Source organism: Dendrobates tinctorius, unplaced genomic scaffold (genome assembly GCF_039654945.1).
Source record: "Dendrobates tinctorius isolate UK_male_01 unplaced genomic scaffold, ASM3965494v1 ptg000358l, whole genome shotgun sequence".
Lineage (NCBI taxonomy): Eukaryota > Metazoa > Chordata > Amphibia > Anura > Dendrobatidae > Dendrobates > Dendrobates tinctorius.
This window is the reverse complement of record NW_027362024.1, coordinates 332,572-352,297: the sequence shown is the minus strand read 5'-3', so window position 1 is coordinate 352,297 and position 19,726 is coordinate 332,572. Positions and strand designations below refer to the sequence as shown.

General features: G+C 48.4%; 1 protein-coding gene across 1 annotated transcript; it reads left to right on the top strand.

Moving 5' to 3' along the window:
- Positions 1 to 7,807: 7,807 nt before the first annotated feature.
- Positions 7,808 to 18,545, top strand: LOC141075503 (uncharacterized). The gene is made up of 3 exons (XM_073562588.1): positions 7,808 to 7,888; positions 8,087 to 8,142; positions 17,720 to 18,545. The coding sequence occupies exons 2-3, from the start codon at positions 8,136 to 8,138 to the stop codon at positions 18,469 to 18,471; spliced, it is 759 nt and encodes a 252-aa protein (XP_073418689.1). The 5' UTR covers positions 7,808 to 7,888; positions 8,087 to 8,135; the 3' UTR covers positions 18,472 to 18,545.
- Positions 18,546 to 19,726: the final 1,181 nt, after the last annotated feature.

Here is a 19,726-nt window from a genome sequence, read left to right as displayed (position 1 = left end):
GGGCATTAAACTAGTATTTCCGGCGTCCAACCGGAAATGAGCGTATCACCAACCCCCGTCACGTGATCGGGGGTCAGCGACGCGTTGCCATGACAATCAGAGGTCTCATAGAGACCTCTATGGTTGTTGCCGTCAGATTGCTATGAGTGCCACTCTGTTGTTGGCGCTCATAGCAATGCTGTATTACTGCTACATATGAGCGATCTGCTCATCTCCCATATGTAGCAGAGCCGATCAAGTATGGCATGCTTCTACTCTCCCGTGGAGACTATTGAAGCGTGCCAAAAATAAAAAAAAAAAGTGTTTAAAAATTAAAGAAAATAAAAATCATAAAAATTCAAATCACCCCCCTTTCGCCCCAATCAAAATAAACAATAAAAAAAATCAAACCTACAGATATTTGGTATCGCCGCATTCAGAATCGCCCGATCTATCAATAAAAAAAGGATTAACCCGACTGCTAAATGGCGTAGCGAGAAAAAAAAATCAAAACGCCAGAATTACGGTTTTTTGGTCGCCGTGACATTGCATTAAAATGCAATAACGGGTGATCAAAAGAATGTATCTGCACAAATATGGTATCATTAAAAACATCAGCTCGGCACGCAAAAAATAAGCCCTCACCAAGCACAAGATCACGAAAAATGGAGACGCTACGGGGCTCGAAAAATTGTGCTTATTTTTTAGCAAATTTTGGAATTTTTTTCCACCACTTGGATAAAAGAGAACCTAGACATGTTTGGAGTCTATGAACTCGTAATGAGCTGGAGAATCATGATGGCAGGGCAGTTTTAGCATTTAGTGAACTTAGCAAAAAAGCCAAACAAAAAAGTGAGGGTTTGCACTTTTTTTGCAATTTTACCGCATTTAGAATTTTTTTCCCAGTTTTGAGTACAAGACATGATAAAACGAATGGTGTCGTTCAAAAGCACAACTCATCCTGCATACAGCCATACTGACGGAGAAATAAAAAAGTTATGGCTCTGGAAATAAGGGGAGCGAAAAATGAAAAAAGCTCCGTTCATTAAAGGGAGTCTGTCACCCCATTTTAGCCCTATCAGCTGCGGCCACCGCCATCAGGGGCTTATCTACAGCATTCTGTAATGCATTCTGTAATGCTGCAGATAAGCCCCTGATGTAACCTGAAAGATAAGAAAAACACGTGAGATTATACTCACCAGGGGGCGTTGCAGTCTGGTCCAGGGCCTCCCATCTTCATACGATGACGTCCTCCTCCTAACTTCTCCCTCGGCTCCCGCGCAGGCGTGCTTTATCGGTCCTGTAGAAGGCAGAGCAGAGTACTGCAGTGCGCAGGACCTCTGTGCCCTTCCCGGCCCCTCGCACTGCAGTACTTTACTCTGCCCTCTACAGGTCAGATCAGTACGCCTGCACAGGAGCCGAGGGAGAAGTTAGGAGGAGGACGTCATCGTATGAAGATGGGAGGCACCGTACGCCGGGGTGAGTATAATCTAACGTGTTTTCCTTATCTTTCGGGTTACATCGGGGCTTATCTACAGCATTACAGAATGCATTACAGAATGCTGCAGATAAGCCCCTGATGGCGGCGGCCCCAGCTTATAGTGCTAAAATGGGGTGACAGACTCCCTTTAAGTGGTTAAATTAATTTGGCAACTCAATAGATGAATAAAAGTCGGAGTTTTCATGGAAAACACAAAATTGTCTGGGTGACCCCAAACTTTGGAGCGGTCGTGTGTTACACAAGCGATTCCCCTGAGGGTTAATAATCCTCCCTGTCCCCTAGAGGTGGAGGGGGTAACATGGGGCCACTTGTGGGGTCTCTGCTGTTCTGGTGTCAGCGCTCTTCACACGTTACACGGCGTCCGCCGTCTATCCCAGTCACAATGGCGCCCCTTCCCTCCTGAGCCTGTGGGGTATCGGCACTCAGGAGACACGGCGCACTGTGCGGCCTCAGCGCTCCTGTCACCTTTAGGACAATGATACATTGGGGGGAAAGTCACATTTCTGTGAGGAAAACAGGAAAATTGTCATTTTTTCCTTCCACATTGCTGAAATTCCCGTCACACTGTCCGAATTCAGAGATTGTCCTGTCAGAAAGGAGAAGACAGGGAGCGAAAGGGTTAATAGGACTCACAGGAGGAACCGGCCCAGAAAGCAGAAGGTCCAGGAGTGTCCACCACATATATGGCTGCTCTGTGCACACAGGACCTGTAGTGACGTCATGCCCATGTGACCAGAAGGGGCGGTGCCTCCTCCTCCATAGAGCAGACGGGAGGAAGCTGTGGCCCCGCCCACACTGTCCAGCATTCACCATAGGAGAGCAGTGTGGAGAGCGCGCAGCAGAGGAGCGGAGCTTTCAGCGGGGAAGAGAGCGGAGGAGGGAGCAGCCGACACCCCGCAGAGGACAGAAAGAAGACGGTCTGTGGAGAGAGTGTGGGGGGGCAGAGGCTGGGCATGGGGTAACAGGCAGAGGCTGCCAATGTGGGGTGGGGAGAGGCGGAGCTGGCGCGTGGTGGACGGGAGCGGAGCCGGCACGTGGTGGACGGGAGCGGAGCCGGAGCTGGCGTGTGGTGGACGGGAGCAGAGCTGGCGTGTGGACGGGAGCAGAGCCGGAGCTGGAGTGTGGTGGACGGGGCGGAGCTGGTGCATGGTGGACGGGAGCGGAGCCGGAGCCGGCACTTGGTGGACAGGAGCGGAGGCAGAGCCGGCGTGTGGTGGACGGGAGCGGAGGCGGAGCTGGCGTGTGGTGGACGGGAGCGGAGGCGGAGCTGGCGTGTGGTGGACGGGAGCGGAGGCGGAGCTGGCGTGTGGTGGACGGGAGCGGAGGCGGAGCTGGCGTGTGGTGGACGGGAGCGGAGGCGGAGCTGGTGCGTGGTGGACGGGAGCAGAGCTGGAGCTGGCGCGTGGTGGACGGGAGCAGAGCCGGAGCTGGCGTGTGGTGGACGGGAGCAGAGCCGGAGCTGGCGCGTGGTGGACGGGAGCAGAGCTAGCGTGTGGTGGACGGGAGCAGAGCCGGAGCTGGCGCGTGGTGGACGGGGGCGGAGCTGGTGCGTGGTGGACGGGGGCGGAGCTGGCGCGTGGTGGACGGGAGCAGAGCCGGAGCAGGCGCGTGGTGGACGGGAGCAGAGCCGGAGCTGGCGGAGCTGGCGTGTGGTGGACTGGAGCGGAGCCGGAGCTGGCACGTGGTGGACGGGAGCGGAGCCGGAGCTGGCGTGTGGTGGACGGGAGCAGAGCTGGCGCGTGGTGGACGGGAGCAGAGCCGGAGTGTGGTGGACGGGGCGGAGCTGGCGCATGGTGGACGGGGCGGAGCTGGCGTGTGGTGGACGGGAGCAGAGCCGGAGCTGGCGCGTGGTGGACGGGAGCAGAGCCGGAGCTGGCGCGTGGTGGACGGGAGCAGAGCCGGAGCTGGCGCGTGGTGGACGGGAGCAGAGCCGGAGCTGGCGCGTGGTGGACGGGAGCAGAGCCGGAGCTGGCGCGTGGTGGACGGGAGCAGAGCCGGAGCCGGCGTGTGGTGGACGGGAGCAGAGCCGGAGCCGGCGTGTGGTGGATGGAAGCGGAGGCGGAGCTGGCGCGTGGTGGACGGAAGCGGAGGCGGAGCTGGCGTGTGGTGGACGGAAGCGGAGCCGGAGCTGGAGTGTGGTGGACGGGGCGGAGCTGGCGCATGGTGGACGGGGGCGGAGCTGGCGCGTGGTGGACGGGGCGGAGCCGGAGCTGTCGCGTGGTGGACGGGAGCAGAGCCGGAGCTGGAGTGTGATGGACGGGGCGGAGCTGGCGCGTGGTGGACGGGAGCAGAGCCGGAGCTGGCGCGTGGTGGACGGGAGCAGAGTCGGAGCTGGCGCGTGGTGGACGGGAGCAGAGTCGGAGCTGGCGCGTGGTGGACGGGAGCAGAGCCGGAGCCGGCGCGTGGTGGACGGGAGCAGAGCCGGAGCCGGCGTGTGGTGGACGGGAGCGGAGCCGGAGCTGGCGTGTGGTGGACGGAAGCGGAGGCGGAGCTGGCGCGTGGTGGACGGGAGCGGAGCTGGCGCATGGTGGACGGGAGCAGAGCCGGAGCCGGCGCATGGTGGACGGGAGCAGAGCCGGAGCGTGGTGGACGGGAGCAGAGCCGGAGCGTGGTGGACGGGAGCAGAGCCGGAGCGTGGTGGATGGGAGCAGAGCCGGCGTGTGGTGGACGGGAGCGGAGGCGGAGCTGGCGTGTGGTGGACGGGAGCGGAGATGGCGCGTGGTAGGCGGAGCTGGCGCGTGGTGGACGGGGGTGGAGCTGGCGCATGGTGGACGGGAGCAGAGCCGGAGCCGGCGCGTGGTGGACGGGAGCATAGCTGGAGCCGGCGCGTGGTGGACGGGAGCAGAGCCGGAGCCGGCGCGTGGTGGATGGGAGCAGAGCCGGAGTGTGGTGGATGGGAGCGGAGGCGGAGCTGGCGTGTGGTGGACGGGAGCGGAGCTGGCGCGTGGTAGGCGGAGCTGGCGCATGGTGGACGGGAGCGGAGGCGGAGCTGGTGCGTGGTGGACGGGAGCGGAGGCGGAGCTGGCGCGTGGTGGACGGAAGCGGAGGCGGCGCGTGGTGGATTGGAGCAGAGCTGGAGCGTGGTGGACGGGGGCGGAGCTGGCGTGTGGTGGACGGGAGCAGAGCCGGAGCTGGCGCGTGGTGGACGGGAGCAGAGCCGGAGCTGGCGCGTGGTGGACGGGAGCAGAGCCGGAGCTGGCGCGTGGTGGACGGGAGCAGAGCCGGAGCTGGCGCGTGGTGGACGGGAGCGGAGGCGGAGCCGGCGTGTTGTGGACGGGAGCGAAGGCGGAGCCGGCGTGTGGTGGACGGGAGCGGAGGCGGAGCCGGCGTGTGGTGGACGGGAGCGGAGGTGGAGCTGGCGTGTGGTGGATGGGAGCGGAGGCGGAGCTGGCATGTGGTGGACGGGAGCGGAGGCGGAGCCGGCGTGTGGTGGACGGGGGCGGAGCTGGAGCTGGCGTGTGGTGGATGGGAGCGGAGGCGGAGTCGGCGTGTGGTGGACGGGGGCGGAGCTGGAGCTGGCGTGTGGTGGACGGGAGATAAAACATAACCTTTAGTTAGATAGTAGAATAAATACAATTTTGTGTCCCCCAGAGTGAATAAATATAAATGTTTGGGTGAAGTCACAAATAAAGGGGCGTGAGGAGCACAGCCCGATCAGGAGGAATGATTCCCACTTGAAATGGCTGAACTGCAATCAGCAAGTCCCAGAATCTCACCTTGTGGATCTGGGAGAATCCCACAGAACCCCGCAAATAACGACTGACAGATTCTGGCTGCATATAACAGGAATGACTGGAATCTGGATGACAGTTATAGAGTTACCACCCGAAATATGCCAGAACAATAAGGAAGGAAAGGCACAAGCTCAGCAATTCATGAAGCCGGTGCGGGAGGAAAAGGAGATCCTGGGTCCAGGATGATCCATACAGGACAAGGGGAAGAAAATGCCCTACAAGACCCCAAAGGGCTAACAGTAGTCTATCCCCAAGACTCCCCCCCCCCCGACCGTCCACAGCTCCCCCTGTGCTAAACAAGCCCTGCATTCCCCCATGGAAGGGCCCAACGCGTTTCTTCCAAGCTGAGTCATCAGGGGACTTCTGCTTGTGATAGGAGGTGAGGTGCCATAGTGCTGAGCTAGAGAGGAATGGATCCCTCCACTCCTTGTCTGAAGCTGTGAGGAACGGCAGGACAAAAAGGGTTAACTTTACATAGATGAGGAGAAATTAATTACCACTTCCCATTAGGAATTCCCACAGGTGTTAACACTGAACATATGGTGTGCATGCCATTATGTCTCCAATCACTAGGACGTCTTACAGACGCGTGTTACCCCAGAGAAAGGCAGGGGGAGAACATACCATGGTACTTCTGGTGGTTGAAACGCACGCCAGTGTGCCATAAAGGCGCGTGAGCCGCAAGGAAAAAATCCACCACACTCAAATGAAGGCGGGCTACTAATTGTGTCCAATGAGGTAGAGGCGTGCGCTCCACAACCTAGTGTTTCCGGTACGTGGAACACACGCCAAAATAACTTCCGGTTTCTTGAACCGCATAGAAGTAGAATATGAAACCAAGTTGGCTTGATGGCGCACGGTCCACAGCCTTGTATCTCCGGCAAGTGGAACGCACGCCAATGCCACATCCGGCAAGTGGAACGCGCGCCAATGCCACATCCGGCAAGTGGAACGCACGCCAACGCCACATCCGGCAAGTGGAACGCGCGCCAACGCCACATCCGGCTTTGTTGGCACCTTCCCTTTAAACTGCCAGGGTTTTGTTGCAGACGCTCCTGTGCCGTTCCTGCGGTGTACATCTATGTTATGGGGCCCAAAAAGTTTCACTTGTTAAAATATAATGTGTCTTCTGCTTTTTTTATGTTTTTATTTTTACAAGAATTGTTGGAGCCAATTTTCTGTAGAAACATTTTAATATCGGCTTTTTCTGGAGTTTTTCTTGTAATATAGGAAAGCCTAAGGCCAGAAATAAACCCCATAAATCACTGTACATGGAGACTTTGGGATCAGATCATTTCTGTCCGTTGTGATTGTGGAACCTAAAAATCTTTTCTAAAAGCCTCAAACTTCTGTGTGTGACTCAGAGCTGAGATCTAACGTGAGAGAAGATTCCAGTATGGGGAAGACGGGAAACCTTCATATAGACGGCCGGTGGGGATGGAGTCAGTGACCGACTCTGGCCAAATCTGTTTCTAGAGCCGCAGTAGAAGATGAAGATGTTGTCCTCATCATGAAGGAGTTATTTCTCATGTCGCGTGTAATGAATATCTCCTGCAGTATTGCTAATGCCGATTCCAGTGTCGGTAATGAGACGAGAATTAGCGTTATGGAAGATGAGTCTATGAGGAACGTGTTCAACTGCCGACTCCGAGGAGGAAACTGCTTGTTGTCTGTGGCCTAAATATATAGGTTTTATTAGTAGATGTCAGGGAAGAAAACTAAACCCTGTAAGATAATAAATCTCCTCATATGTTTCCCTTATTATCTCCAGTAATTGTATTATTACACAGGATTCTTATGGTGTTACATCGGATCATCTTCTTCTCATTCAGGTCTCTACAATATCGGATCCTCTCAGTGAAGATCTTCTACAAAAGAGAATTTTCCTGATTTACCCACCAAGGATGGATATGGACAGAGACAAGATGGCGGAGAGGATACTACACCTCACCCTAGAGATCCTCTTCCGTCTCACTGGAGAGGTGAGAGATTCTGATGACGTCACATTACATCATTCTTATCTATGGGAATAACAGATGGACAGAACTGGAGAGGTGAGGACTCTGGAAATGTCTGGAGTGAGATTTATTAATGTGTCTCTCCATAACCAGGATTACACAGTGGTGAAGAAGACCTCTAGTGATCGCTGTCAGGACCCTGTGTCTGAGGGATGTGAAAGACCCCTGAGCCCAATCATGGGGCCTCCACCTCTCCCCCTGATCCATGTGGACATCAATGACCAGAAGATCCTAGAACTCACCTACAAGATGATGGAGCTGCTGACTGGAGAGGTGACACTGCTGGGAATGCAGGGACATTATACAGTAACACTATGAAGGGATCGGGGGATGACGGTATCATTGTATGTGTCAGGTTCCTATAAGGTGTCAGGATGTCGCTGTCTATTTCTCCATGGAGGAGTGGGAGTATTTAGAAGGACACAGAGATCTGTACAAGGACGTCATAATGGAGGTTCCCCAGCCCCTCACATCTCCAGGTAATAGACAGGACTAAATACACACGGCCTATAATTATCTGTATGTAGAGAATGAATTCAGTCCCTGTGTTTCCTCCAGATCTATCTAGTAAGAGGACAACACCAGAGAGATGTCCCCGTCCTCTTCTTCCACAGGACTGTAACCAAGAAGATCCCAGTGCTCCTCAGGATCATCAGGTAGATGGAGAGAAGGTGTCAGGAGATCTCCCCTATGATGTGTAGACGGCTGTGAAGGTCTTATGCTCAGTCTTGTTTTATCCACCAGTATTATATGTTTTATACTTGTGTGATGAGAACGGTGGAGATGGCAGGATTAGAGCTGATCATAGATGGGACTTCTCCATCTGTCGGTGACTTTTACAATATTTGTTTCAGGGTGAAGATCTGACCCATATTAATACTACAGAGACATATGTGAGGGGTGATGAATGGTGAGTAGTAACCACTGAATCCAGAGAAGTCACAGATTCCTCTCAGTCACTGGCTTTGGCTGCTTCATCGGTGGTGTAGTCCGGCCGTATTACCATGATCACCATTTTGCCTCTAGACCACAACATTCTCCTCCACCCAAAACTGTTCAAATGACTTTGGGCATTGAAAGCCCTTTTCTATAGAACTTACAACCAATTACATTGTTTTTGATCCTAAGGAATTCAGATTACTGCACAATCTCTCCTGAAATGGGGAGCAAAACTATCTCTAATCTTCTGCTCAGGATTCATAGTAGCTCCAATGAGCCACCATAAATGAATGCAACTCTGGTTTACTGTTGTGTAATCTGTATTTGTAGTTTTCAGTTAATGAGATTCTCATGCTCTGGGCGGGGCTTTATGTGGTGCTCTGATTACATTTTTTTTTATTATTTATATAGCACCATTGATTCCATGGTGCTGTACATGAGAGGGGGTTACATACAAATTGCAGATGTCACAGTAAACAAGCTAACAATCACAGATTGATAGAGAGCACCCTGCCCTTTAGGGCTTACATGCTACAGGATGGTGGGTAAGGAGACAGTAGGTTGGTGGGTCGTAGCAGTTCCGGTGTTGGTTGAGGTGATATCCCCGGTAGTGGTGAGAGAGAAGGAGGTAGCGGGGTCATTGCAGGCTGTAGGCTTTCTTGAAGAGGTGGGTTTTCAGGTTCCGTCTGAAGGATCCAAATGTGGTTGATATTTGGACTTGTTGGGGCAAAGAATTCTAGAGAATTGGGGCAGTTCGGGAGAAGTCTTGGAGGCAGTTGGGTGAGGAGCGAATAATTGTGGAGGTGAGGAGGTCTTGGGAGGACCAGAGATTACGTGAGGGAAGGTATCGGGAGATTAGTTCAGAGGCATATGGGGGAGACAGGTTATAGATGGCCTTGTAGGTCAGTATTAGTAATTTGAACTGGATACGCTGAGGGAGTGGGAGCCAGTGAAGAGATTTGCAGAGGGGAGAAGTGGAGGAGTAGCGAGGAGAGAGATTAATTAGTCGGGCAGCAGAGTTAAGGATGGACTGGAGAGGTGCGAGGGTGTTAGCAGGGAGACCACAGAAAAGAATTCTGCCGTAGTCGAGGCGGGAGATGAGGTCATGCACAAGTATTTTAGTAGGTTGAGGAAAGGACAGGTTCTTGAAATATTTTTGAGCTGGAGGCAAGAGGAGGTAGAAAGAGCTTGGATGTGAGGTTTGAACCACAGGGCAGAGTCAAAGGTTACTCCGAGGCAGCAGACTTCTGTTACTGGGGAAAGCGTGATGTCATTAATCGTGATAGGTCAGGTAAGGAAGATCTGTGAGATGGAGGAAAGAAGACTTCAGATTTGTCCACATTGAGCTTGAGGAAGCGAGAGGAGATGGAGGATATGGCTGATAGACAGTCCGGGATTCTGTACAGCAGAGAGGTGACATCTGGGCCAAAATGTTGTACCCAAAATGTACCCACTCAGAAAGGTAGATCTGAGTGTCATCGGCATAAAGGTGGTACTGGAATCTGTGGGACTTTGAGTTGCCCCAGGCCAAGTGTATAGATTAAGAAGAGTAGGGGTCCTAGAACAGAGGCTTGGGGGACTCCAACAGAGAGAGAGGGTGGGATGAGGAAGGTAGTGTGGGAGTGGGAGACGCTGAATGTGCGGTTGGAAAGGCATGAGGAGATCCAGGATAGGGCGATGTCTTTGATGCCAAAGGAGGAGAGGATATGTAGTAGGAGGCAGTGGTCAACTGTGTCGAATGCAGAAGACAGGTCTAGAAGCAGGAGTAGAGAGTATTGTCCATTTAATTTTGCTGTAATTAGGTTGTTAGTAATTTTGGTCAGGGCTGTCTCAGTGGAGTGATGGGGGCATAAATAAAGATTGTAGATTGTCAAAGAGCAAGTTAGATGATAGATGGGAAGAAAGTTCAGCGTGGACGTGCTGCTCCTGGAGTTTGGAAGCAAATGGGAGCAGTGATATTGGACGATAGCTGGACATTGCGGTTGGGTCGAGGGTTGGCTTTTAAAGGATAGGCGTGATTGTGGCATGTTTGAAAGCAGAAGGGAAGGTACCAGACGTTAGTGATAGGTTGAAGAGGTGGGTTAGGGATGAGATAAGTGTGGTGTTGAAGTTGGGGAGGGGATGGGATGTGGTCGAGTGCACAGGTTGTGAGGTGCGATTTGGAGAAGAGACAATTAAGCTCCCCTTCAGCGATGTTGGAGAGGGAGGTTATGGGGTTTGGGCAGTGGTCTGGTATACAAAGGGGTTGTGTTGGTTGAATGATGAAGACTTGGCTTGTTTGGTAGATCTTATTTTTGAAGTGTGTGCCAAATTCCTCGGCAGAGATAAGGGAGGTTGGAGGGGACAGTGGTGTGACCTTTGACCGCACACGGCTATCACATGTGCAGGGGGGCTTATCTTAGTTATTCCACTGCTGTCAACAATGTGATGAAAGCAGCAAGCTTGTCTTGCCAACAATTTACCGCAGGGGTTTATTGTAGATATCCCACTGCTGCCACAATATGTCACGAACTGCCGAGATTTATGTATATCCCACTTTCCAGTTCCACTTTGGAGCTCGCAGGCGCCCCCCCTTACCTTCAGGTCAGTCAGAGAACTGCACCTAGGAAGTCGCCGGACGGGCTTCTTGTTGTGCAATGGCTATTAGGTCCACTTGCAGTGAGGGAATTATAAATGCTTTGGCCGCAGCTACACAATCTGCCTATAAAACCCGCTCAGTCACTACCAGCTCTACCCACCTAGCCAAAACACACCGCTGCCACCAACTTCTGATTCTCTATATTAATATTTAAAATTAATACAGGGGTTCCGAAGCCAACCCAAATAGTAGCGTAATTAGCTTATAGGCACATGAATTCGTCACAGAACAAGGAGACGGAACTAATAAATTTTATATTTACTCCAAAAAGTAGGCACTGTTTACAGAGATATAAAAAGATCTTACAATGGGAGACAATTAAAATATGTACATGCCTATAATATTGTGGCTATTGTTGGGCTTATAAAAAAAATTACATCCAGCAAAATGTCACCGGCGATGGCGGCGCCTGCACAGTAGCATCTATATCAACTATATATATATCAGCACAATTTTGGAAACAAATTTTTTTTCCTTAGGAAGTTATAAGGGTTAAAAGCTAAACAGCGATTTCTCATTTTTACAACAAAATTTACAAAACCATTTTTTTTAGGGACCACCTCACCTTTGAAGTGAGTTTGGGGGGGTCAGTATGACAGGAAATACCCAAAAGTGACACCATTGTAAAAACTGCACCCCTAAAGGTACTCAAAATCACATTCAAGAAGTTTCTTAACCCTTCAGGTGCTTCACAGGAATGATTGGAATGTGTAAGGAAAAAATAAACATTTACTTTTCTTTCACAAAAATTTTCATGTAGACCTAATTTTTTTTTTACTTTTGCAAGGGTAACAGGAGAAAATGGATGATACGTTTTGTTTTGAAATTTCTCCTGAGCATGCTGATACCCCATATTTGGGGGAAATCTACTGTGTGTGCGCACGGCAGAGCTCAGAAGGGAAAGCGCACCATTTGACTTTTTGAATGTAAAATTTGCTGGAATAATTAGCGGTTGCCATGTCGCGTTTGGAGAGTCTGAATTCAGCTTACTGGGAGGGATCAGCAAAGGTGCATGAGTGGTCACAGACGTTCGGTGGTCAAGGCTGGTGCGGCGGCAGCGCTCTGTGCTGGTGCGGCGGCAATGCTCTGTGCTGGGGCGGCAGTGCTCTGTGCTGCGAGGGGCCTCCGCCACCATTTTGTCAAAGCCGGAGTCCCCACAGCTCCATTGCTGCGATGCGCCGCAGCATTTGTAAGTATATTCCGACTCTAAAAAATTTTTGGGAAAAAGTGCGTCTTATAGTCCGAAAAATATGGTACATTTTTACCGCTAAAATGTTGTTTTAAGCCCAGATTTTACAATGGAAAATAGGTAGATAAGTATATGGTCAACATAGGTAAAACTATGGGTGTACATAGATGTGTTGTGAACTCTCTTAATCTTACTTTTGAGGCAGGGCTCCCTCTGGTGGATACTGCTGGTAGTGGAGCTGGTCAATTTGATGTTAATCCAACAGCTGCAGAGGATGATTGGAGAAGTGGGGGTAGAGACTGGGAGTACATAAGCGAGCAGACTTCTCTCAGTGGCTGCCGGGGATACTCCTGTCTGTGCATAGTGAGGATATCTGTCTCCTGCCTGATCCTGCACTTTCCAGCTAAGTGTCATTTGCTAAATCCTTTGCATCTGATTTTGCCTTGCTGTCAGGAGTCAGCTGGCTCCCCCTGGGGCTTCTGGCTCCTGCCCTGTATTTTTGTATCTTGTGTTTGTTTGCTCAGTCACCTGCTGTATTAGCCTGTTGCTAGCCTCCATTTAACACCTGAGTGCTGATTTAGTGGGGGCGAGGTTGTGCTAACCTCAGTATTTTTGTGCTTCAGTCATGTTGGAATTTGTAGGGTTTTTGCGTGATTGCAGACAGTGCCTTTTCTGTCCTATCCTATCTAGTCAGTGTGGGCCCCATCATTTGATCAGTCTATTTTCTGTCTGTGTCTCATCTTGTCTCCCCGACAATATATGTTTGGGGGCTGTCTATTCCTTTGGGGATCTGCTCTGGGGCAGTTTAGATTTCACCTTTCTGTCTTTAGGCTTAGTTAGTCCTCCGGCTGTGACGAGGCGTCTAGGGCATCGTAGGAACGCTCCACGGCTACTGCTAGTTGTGTTGTTAAGATCAGGGGTCTGCAATCCGCTGAGTGACCAACCTTTCTGGTGTTCTGGTGGCATAGCCTTTTGCGCTTTCCTCCTCGGTGACCCATTCATAACAGATAAATTCGAGGAAGGGTGTCATTTCCAATTCCCAGAGGGGTGTCATTTCCAAAATGGGGTCACTTCAGGGGGGATTCTGCTGTTGTTGCCCTTTGGAGAGCCTCTAAGTGCCAGAACACCAGAATTTCCCCTGAAGTGATCCTTTTTGGAAATGACACCCCTCTGGGAATTCATCTATGGATATAGTGACCATTTTCACTACATGGATGATTTCCAGAAACTCTTAGAAGAAGTTTCAGAGCAAAAATTGCAAAAATGTCATTGTAGTGCCCAATATATTGTGCCCAATTTGTGTCTCTGGAGACCTACCCCCGGAAAATGTTAAAAGGAACCTGTCACCCCTCTCAGGCGTTTTTAAGTAAAAGAGCCACCTCCTGTATTTTGTCAAGCAGTGCATGGAAGTCCATAAATTAGTTCCATAAGAATTGATATATCAGCGGTCACTTGTTTGACCTTTTAGATGTGCAGCAGCTGACTACTAATCATACATGCCTGATCTCTCCTGCAATAGGTGAGTGGATTTCTTTTATATTTATTATTAACCCAGATAAGACCCTATTTGTGCTTTTTTGTTCCTATAGTGTACTATATTGAAAGCTGTCATGGAGGCATAAGGCTGGCAATGATGGGCATTGTGGGTAATAGCAAGTATCATGCCTCATTCGTCTCTTGGAACATACACATCATCTTCTCTGGGTGTTCTTTCTTGTTTCAGTTACTGAGATGAGTGCAATAAAATGTCGCTCAGTGAGTCTTCTGACATCAGATTCTAAAGGATTGGCAGGGACAACATTTTCAAAAACAAGATTTTCAGTGATCTTTTCCTGGTAATCAAAACCATTTTTCCAGATGTCCCCAGATAAGTAGGGCATCCTGGTGGGTTTAGTTGGCTGTCTTTCCCCTCATAAATGTGAAATGCTGATGTGTATCCGGTTGAACTCTCGCACATTTTATAGAGCTTTATTCCGAACCTTGCCCTCTTAGAAGGAATAAATTGCTTGAGGTGCAGTCTTCCTTTGAATTTTACAAGGGACTCATCAATGGAAATGTTTTCTGTTGGGGTGTAGAGCTATAAGAACTTTTCTGTCAAGTCTTCGATGATGGGTCTGATTTTGAATAGTCTGTCATGTTCTGGGACATCTCTGGGCAGGCATTGACTATTGACGTTAAAATGCCAAAATCTCATGAGCATTTCATAACGGGTCCTAGGAAGAATGGCAGAAAACATAGGGGTGGCTTGAACAGGGCGGTTGGACAAATAGGACTGAATGATCGTTTTTTAACAAGCCCCATAGCGAATGTAAGTCCTAAAAATGTTTTAATTTCTAGGATATTAGTTGGTACCATAAATTTGACCTAGCATAATAGGATCGTGGATTCTGGCTGATGAATTTGGACGCATATAAATTTGTAGGACAATATGCTCTTGCAAGCTATCTGTCATAAACAAATTAAAAAAATTAATTGGTCCAAAATTTTCCACCTCCACATTTATACCAGGAGTGGCATTAAAATTAGGGATGAATGGAGTAGCCGAATCCGAAGCCTCCCTTCTGAGAAATGCTACATCAAGAGGCAAAGCCCCTTGGACATTGGTGTGCGCCAATTCGCGAGCACTAGGGACAACGCTAGTACTGGGCATTGTTCCCTGAGTTGGTGACATTTCTCCAGAAGCGCTATTTGTCCTTCTTGTTGTACTGGTCCTTGTGTGTGAGGATGGACCAGAATCACTGCTCATTTCTGAGCTATCACTGTGGCTGCTAATAAAGCCCTCGCCATCCTCATCGCCATCTGACACTGCACTTTCTTCACTGTCAGAACATAAAAGTGCATAAGCCTCCTCTGCACTATAAAACTGACGGGCCATTTTATTCGTTTTTATTTTTTTTCCCGTAAGTAGAAAACTACGACGTGACTGATGTGACCTAATTATTGGGGAGACAATTGAGAAAAGCCTAATTCTTTAGCCTACCTGTTATGAACAGGTCACCGAGGAGGATGGCAGGAATAGGCTAGGCCACCAGAAAACCAGAAAGGTTGGTCACTTAGCGGATTGCAGATCCCTAGTCCTAACAACACAACTAACAGCAGCCGTGGAGCGTACCTATGATACCCTTGATGCCTTGGCACAGCCGGAGAGCTAGCAAAGCCTAAAGCAAGAAAGGTGAAATCTAAACTGCCCTGGAGTAGACCCCAAAGGAATAGATAGCCCCCAAACATATATCGTCGGTGAGACAAGATAAAACACAAACGCAGGCAGAAAATAGACTGAGCAAATAATGGGGCCCAAGCTGGCTAGATAGGATAGGAAAGGAAAGACACTGTCTGCAATCACGCAAAAAACCCTGAAAAATCCAACATGTCTGATGTACAAAAAAACACTGAGGTCTCACGACCTCGCCCCCACTATATCAGCTTTCTGATATGAACTGGAAGCAAAGCAAAAGAGACTAATATAACAGGGGATTGAACAAACTGACACAAGCTGTAACATATGGAGCGGTGGTCTCTTACAGCCCCCAGCAGGGAGCAAGCTGAACCCTCACAACAAGCAGAAAGAGACAAAACCAGATCAGATGCAAAGGATTAGCACATGAACAACTTAGCTGAACATTGCAGGATCAGGGCAGGAGACATCAGACCTCAGAATGCACAGGAAAGCAATCATCACCCGGGATTGAAGGAAGTCTGCTGACTTAAATACTCTAATCAGTAACCCCAGATCTCCAATCGTCATCATCATCAGGTGGCAGACCTCTGTCAATCCGGCCAGCTCCACTACCTCCAGTAACCACCAGAGGGAGCCCTGACCCAGAAGTAAGAGAATTCACAATACCTACCCCTAACTTTAGAATAAACCCTAACTTTAGCCCAACAGTAACCCTAACTTTAACCCTAACTATCCTATAAAGAGAGCACGGCACTCAGGAATAGTTTGGTTGTTGGTGCTCAAGTCGGGTATCCAACCCATCAATCAAAAATGACAAAAATCTTGGCACTCAATATGTGAAATATTCAGACACTTTTATTTTGTGCATCCAGACAGAAAGGTTTAAACGTTTTCAGTCTTACACACAGGGCAGCCAGACCACGGACCAGAGCTTCACCAGTGCAATTCAATTCTAGAGGTTGTATAACCACTGCTATCAGTGCTGTCTTCACTCCTTATTTTAGTGACCCTAGAGGTCCTTTTTCTGAAGCCCTACGCTGTACAGCTGCCTGTTCTAATTTTGGACGGCTCAGTCCACATACGCTTTCCAGACGCCAGCCATTTAACATTTCCACTGGCCATCCAGGCTCTCTACTTTGTCCTTCTTTTGGCTACCATTGGAAGGATTTATTTATTTCAGTAAACGAGATTTTTCTGATGAAGGTCCTATGCTGGACTGAAAACGTTTAAACCTTTCTGTCTGGATGCACAAAATAAAAGTGTCTGAATATTTCACATATTGAGTGCCAAGATTTTTGTCATTTTTAACCCTAACTATAGCACTAACCCTAACCTGCCTTAGTTGTTTTTTTACTTTATAGCACAATCGCTGACTGACACAGCTGGTGCCAGCAGCACTTGTAACACTGTTTCTCCTCTAATCTCTCACTGACAGGAGATCTGAGGAGAAACAGTGTTTTTATGATGCAGATTGCCCGGGAAAGTTCGCTGCTACAACAAACTTTCCTAGTGATTTGTCTCGTTGCCTGGTGTGATGCTGACATCATAAGGACCTGAACCAACCAGGTCTCAATGAGGTCGAGGGTCACAGGATACGTTGTGCGCTGGAATCCCCTCGTTATAAGGTACATGGGGGCCTGATGAGCACAAAACCGCCGACCGTAGATAAAAGTCAGTGCTGCACAAAGCCCTGCTAGCGCCGACATTTATGTACTATTGGTGGTCACAAAGCGGTTAAGTTAAAGGCACCATAATTTCTGTCCAGGCCTAATTCATGAGTTTTATTTTTTTTAAAGTACTGTGGAAGCATGGTTGAAAAGCAATATCTGACTTTCATTTGCTTCAAGTTATTTCTGTGACCATTGTGGGTTTATCTGTCAGTAAACGAGGGGTTCCAACAATTTTGACCACGTGTGTAGGAGGAGTGCATATTTTGACTCCACAGCCTCTTTCTGGAAATTAACACGCAGTGGATGTTGGAGTGTGAAAATTACACATTTGCCATTTTCTTACCCAGCACATAGTGCCCAGATTGTGCTCCAGGAGACACACACCAAAAATTAAGTGGGTTCTTCTCACTATAATATTGCTGAATACAGGGATCCTAAAAGTTGTTGGCGCACACTGCAAGACTCCGAAGTGAGAGCGGATTTTGCTGGATTGGTTTATAGAAACCTTGTTGCTTTTCAACAGCCTTTGGGCCACTAATAGTGTGGGAACCTCTGTTTTTCCACTGACAGATGATGGACCTGAGTGGGGACTTGTTTTTGTGAGATGAGAATTGGTATTATTTTCGCCTACATAACATTGATTGGTTTCTTTTTATTTGATATTTGGGAGGCAGAATGAACAAACAGTTGAACACCGCACACTACTGGTTCATCCAACAAGGTTTTCTATTAGACTGTGAACTGTCATTGTCTTGATAAATAATTAAAGTTTTTACATAGCTTGCCATTTTTATGGACAGTTTAAGTAGAAATGTTCAAAAATATAAAACTCAAGGATATTTTATTAATAAGTAATAATTGTTTTTATCTTAGCAGATGACTGTACCAGGAGATCAGAGGGACAGCTGACATATTCAACTTTTAAATCGGATGATCTTGAGATCCTACAAGCTACAACTGAAGTGATTGCTATTACTCCAGATATATCATCATCCATTCACAGCAAAGATCTGTCATCTGATCCTATGAAACAGGTCCCATCTTCTGATTCATTACTGACTACTAAGGAAAATCAAAGTAAAAAAAGGGGCAATAAAAAACAAACTGCTCCTAAAGCAAAGAAGTCATTTTCCTGTTCAGAATGTGCGAAATGTTTTGCACATAAATCACTGCTTGTTACTCACCATAGAACTCACACAGGAGAGAAGCCTTTTTCCTGTTCAGAATGTGGGAAATGTTTTAACCAGAAAGGGAATCTTGATGATCACCAAAGAACCCACACAGGAGAGAAGCCTTTTTCATGTACAGAATGTGGGAAACGTTTTAACCGGAAATCAGATTTGGTTAATCACCATAGAACTCACACAGGGGAGAAGCCTTTTTCCTGCTCAGAATGTGGGAAATGTTTTAACCATAAAGGGAATCTTGTTAAACACCAAAGAATTCACACAGGCGAAAAGCCTTTTTCATGTTCAGAATGTGGGAAATGTTTTGCACGTAAATCACATTTTGTTAGCCACCAGAGAGCTCACACAGGAGAGAAGCCATATTCATGTTCAGAATGTGGGAAATGTTCTAAACGGAAAGCTCTTCTTGTTAGACATCGGAGCAGTCACACAGAGTAGAAGCCTTTTTCATTTTCTTAATGTGGGAAATATTTTACTTGGAAATCAACTGTTAATAAATATCAGAGACGTCACATAGGGGAGAAGCCTTTTTTATGTTCATAGCAGGGTGTTATGAATGAGTCACCGTAGGAGGCAAAAACAGAAATACTAGCTAAGTCCAGAAAACCAGAGAAGTTGGCAGCTATCGGATTGCAGACCCCTGAACCTATCAACAACAACTAGCAGTAGCTGTGGGGGGTTCCTACGGTGCCCTAGACCCCTCTATCACAGCCGGAGAACTAAATAACTTAAAGACAGAAAGGGAAATCTAAACTGCCCCAGAGCAGACCCCAAAGCAATAGGCAGCCCCCAACATATAATGACGGTGAAGCAAGATGAAAAAACACTCACACAGATAGAAAGATAGGCTGAGCAAATGATAGGGCCCAAGCTAACTAAATAGGACAGGATAGAAAAGCTGCTGTCTGCAATCCACCAAAACCCTATCAAAACAAGAGCCAACAGACTGATAGGGAAAAAAGCCCTGAAGACGCTAGGCTTCAAAAGACTATATCAGTACTCAGGTATTTTCTGAAGACAGAGCAAAAAGGAATTCAGCTCACCCCAGCAGGGAATGGCAGAATTCCAGAAAAACAAGGCAAAACAAAACCAAAACACAAATGCAAAAAGCAGAGCAGAAAACTTAACTTTTGAGGAGCAGGAATCAGACTGGTCTCCTAGAATCCCTCTGAGAAATCACTAGCAAGGCAGAAGGACGTCGGCTGCCTTATATCCAGTCAGCAATTCCAGCCACCCAGTCATCATCATCCTGCTCAGGTGCTTGGTAATCAGCCTCACTACCTTCCTTCACAGAAGAGGGAGTTCATCAGACCTCAATGGTGAAGGGGAAAATTAACTCACAACAGCAGGGCTGTTGAGTCGGTAAGCCAAACCTGCGACTCCGACTCCTCAATTTCCCTTACACCGACTCCAACTCCCACATATATTGCTTATATTTAAGTGAAAAATTTATTGTTGTACAATGTGAACAACAGACATTTAATCATTTCTATGATCCAATAATCAAGATATGTAGATAGAACATAATATCTATTTATTGGAATACAACTTTATAACACAAAAAACTAATAAATTGTAAATATGTAATACACTGTATACATGTATACGGTACAGACCAAAGTTTGGACACACCTCCTCATTCAAAGAGTTTTCTTTATTTTCATGACTATGAAAATTGCAGATTCATTCTGAA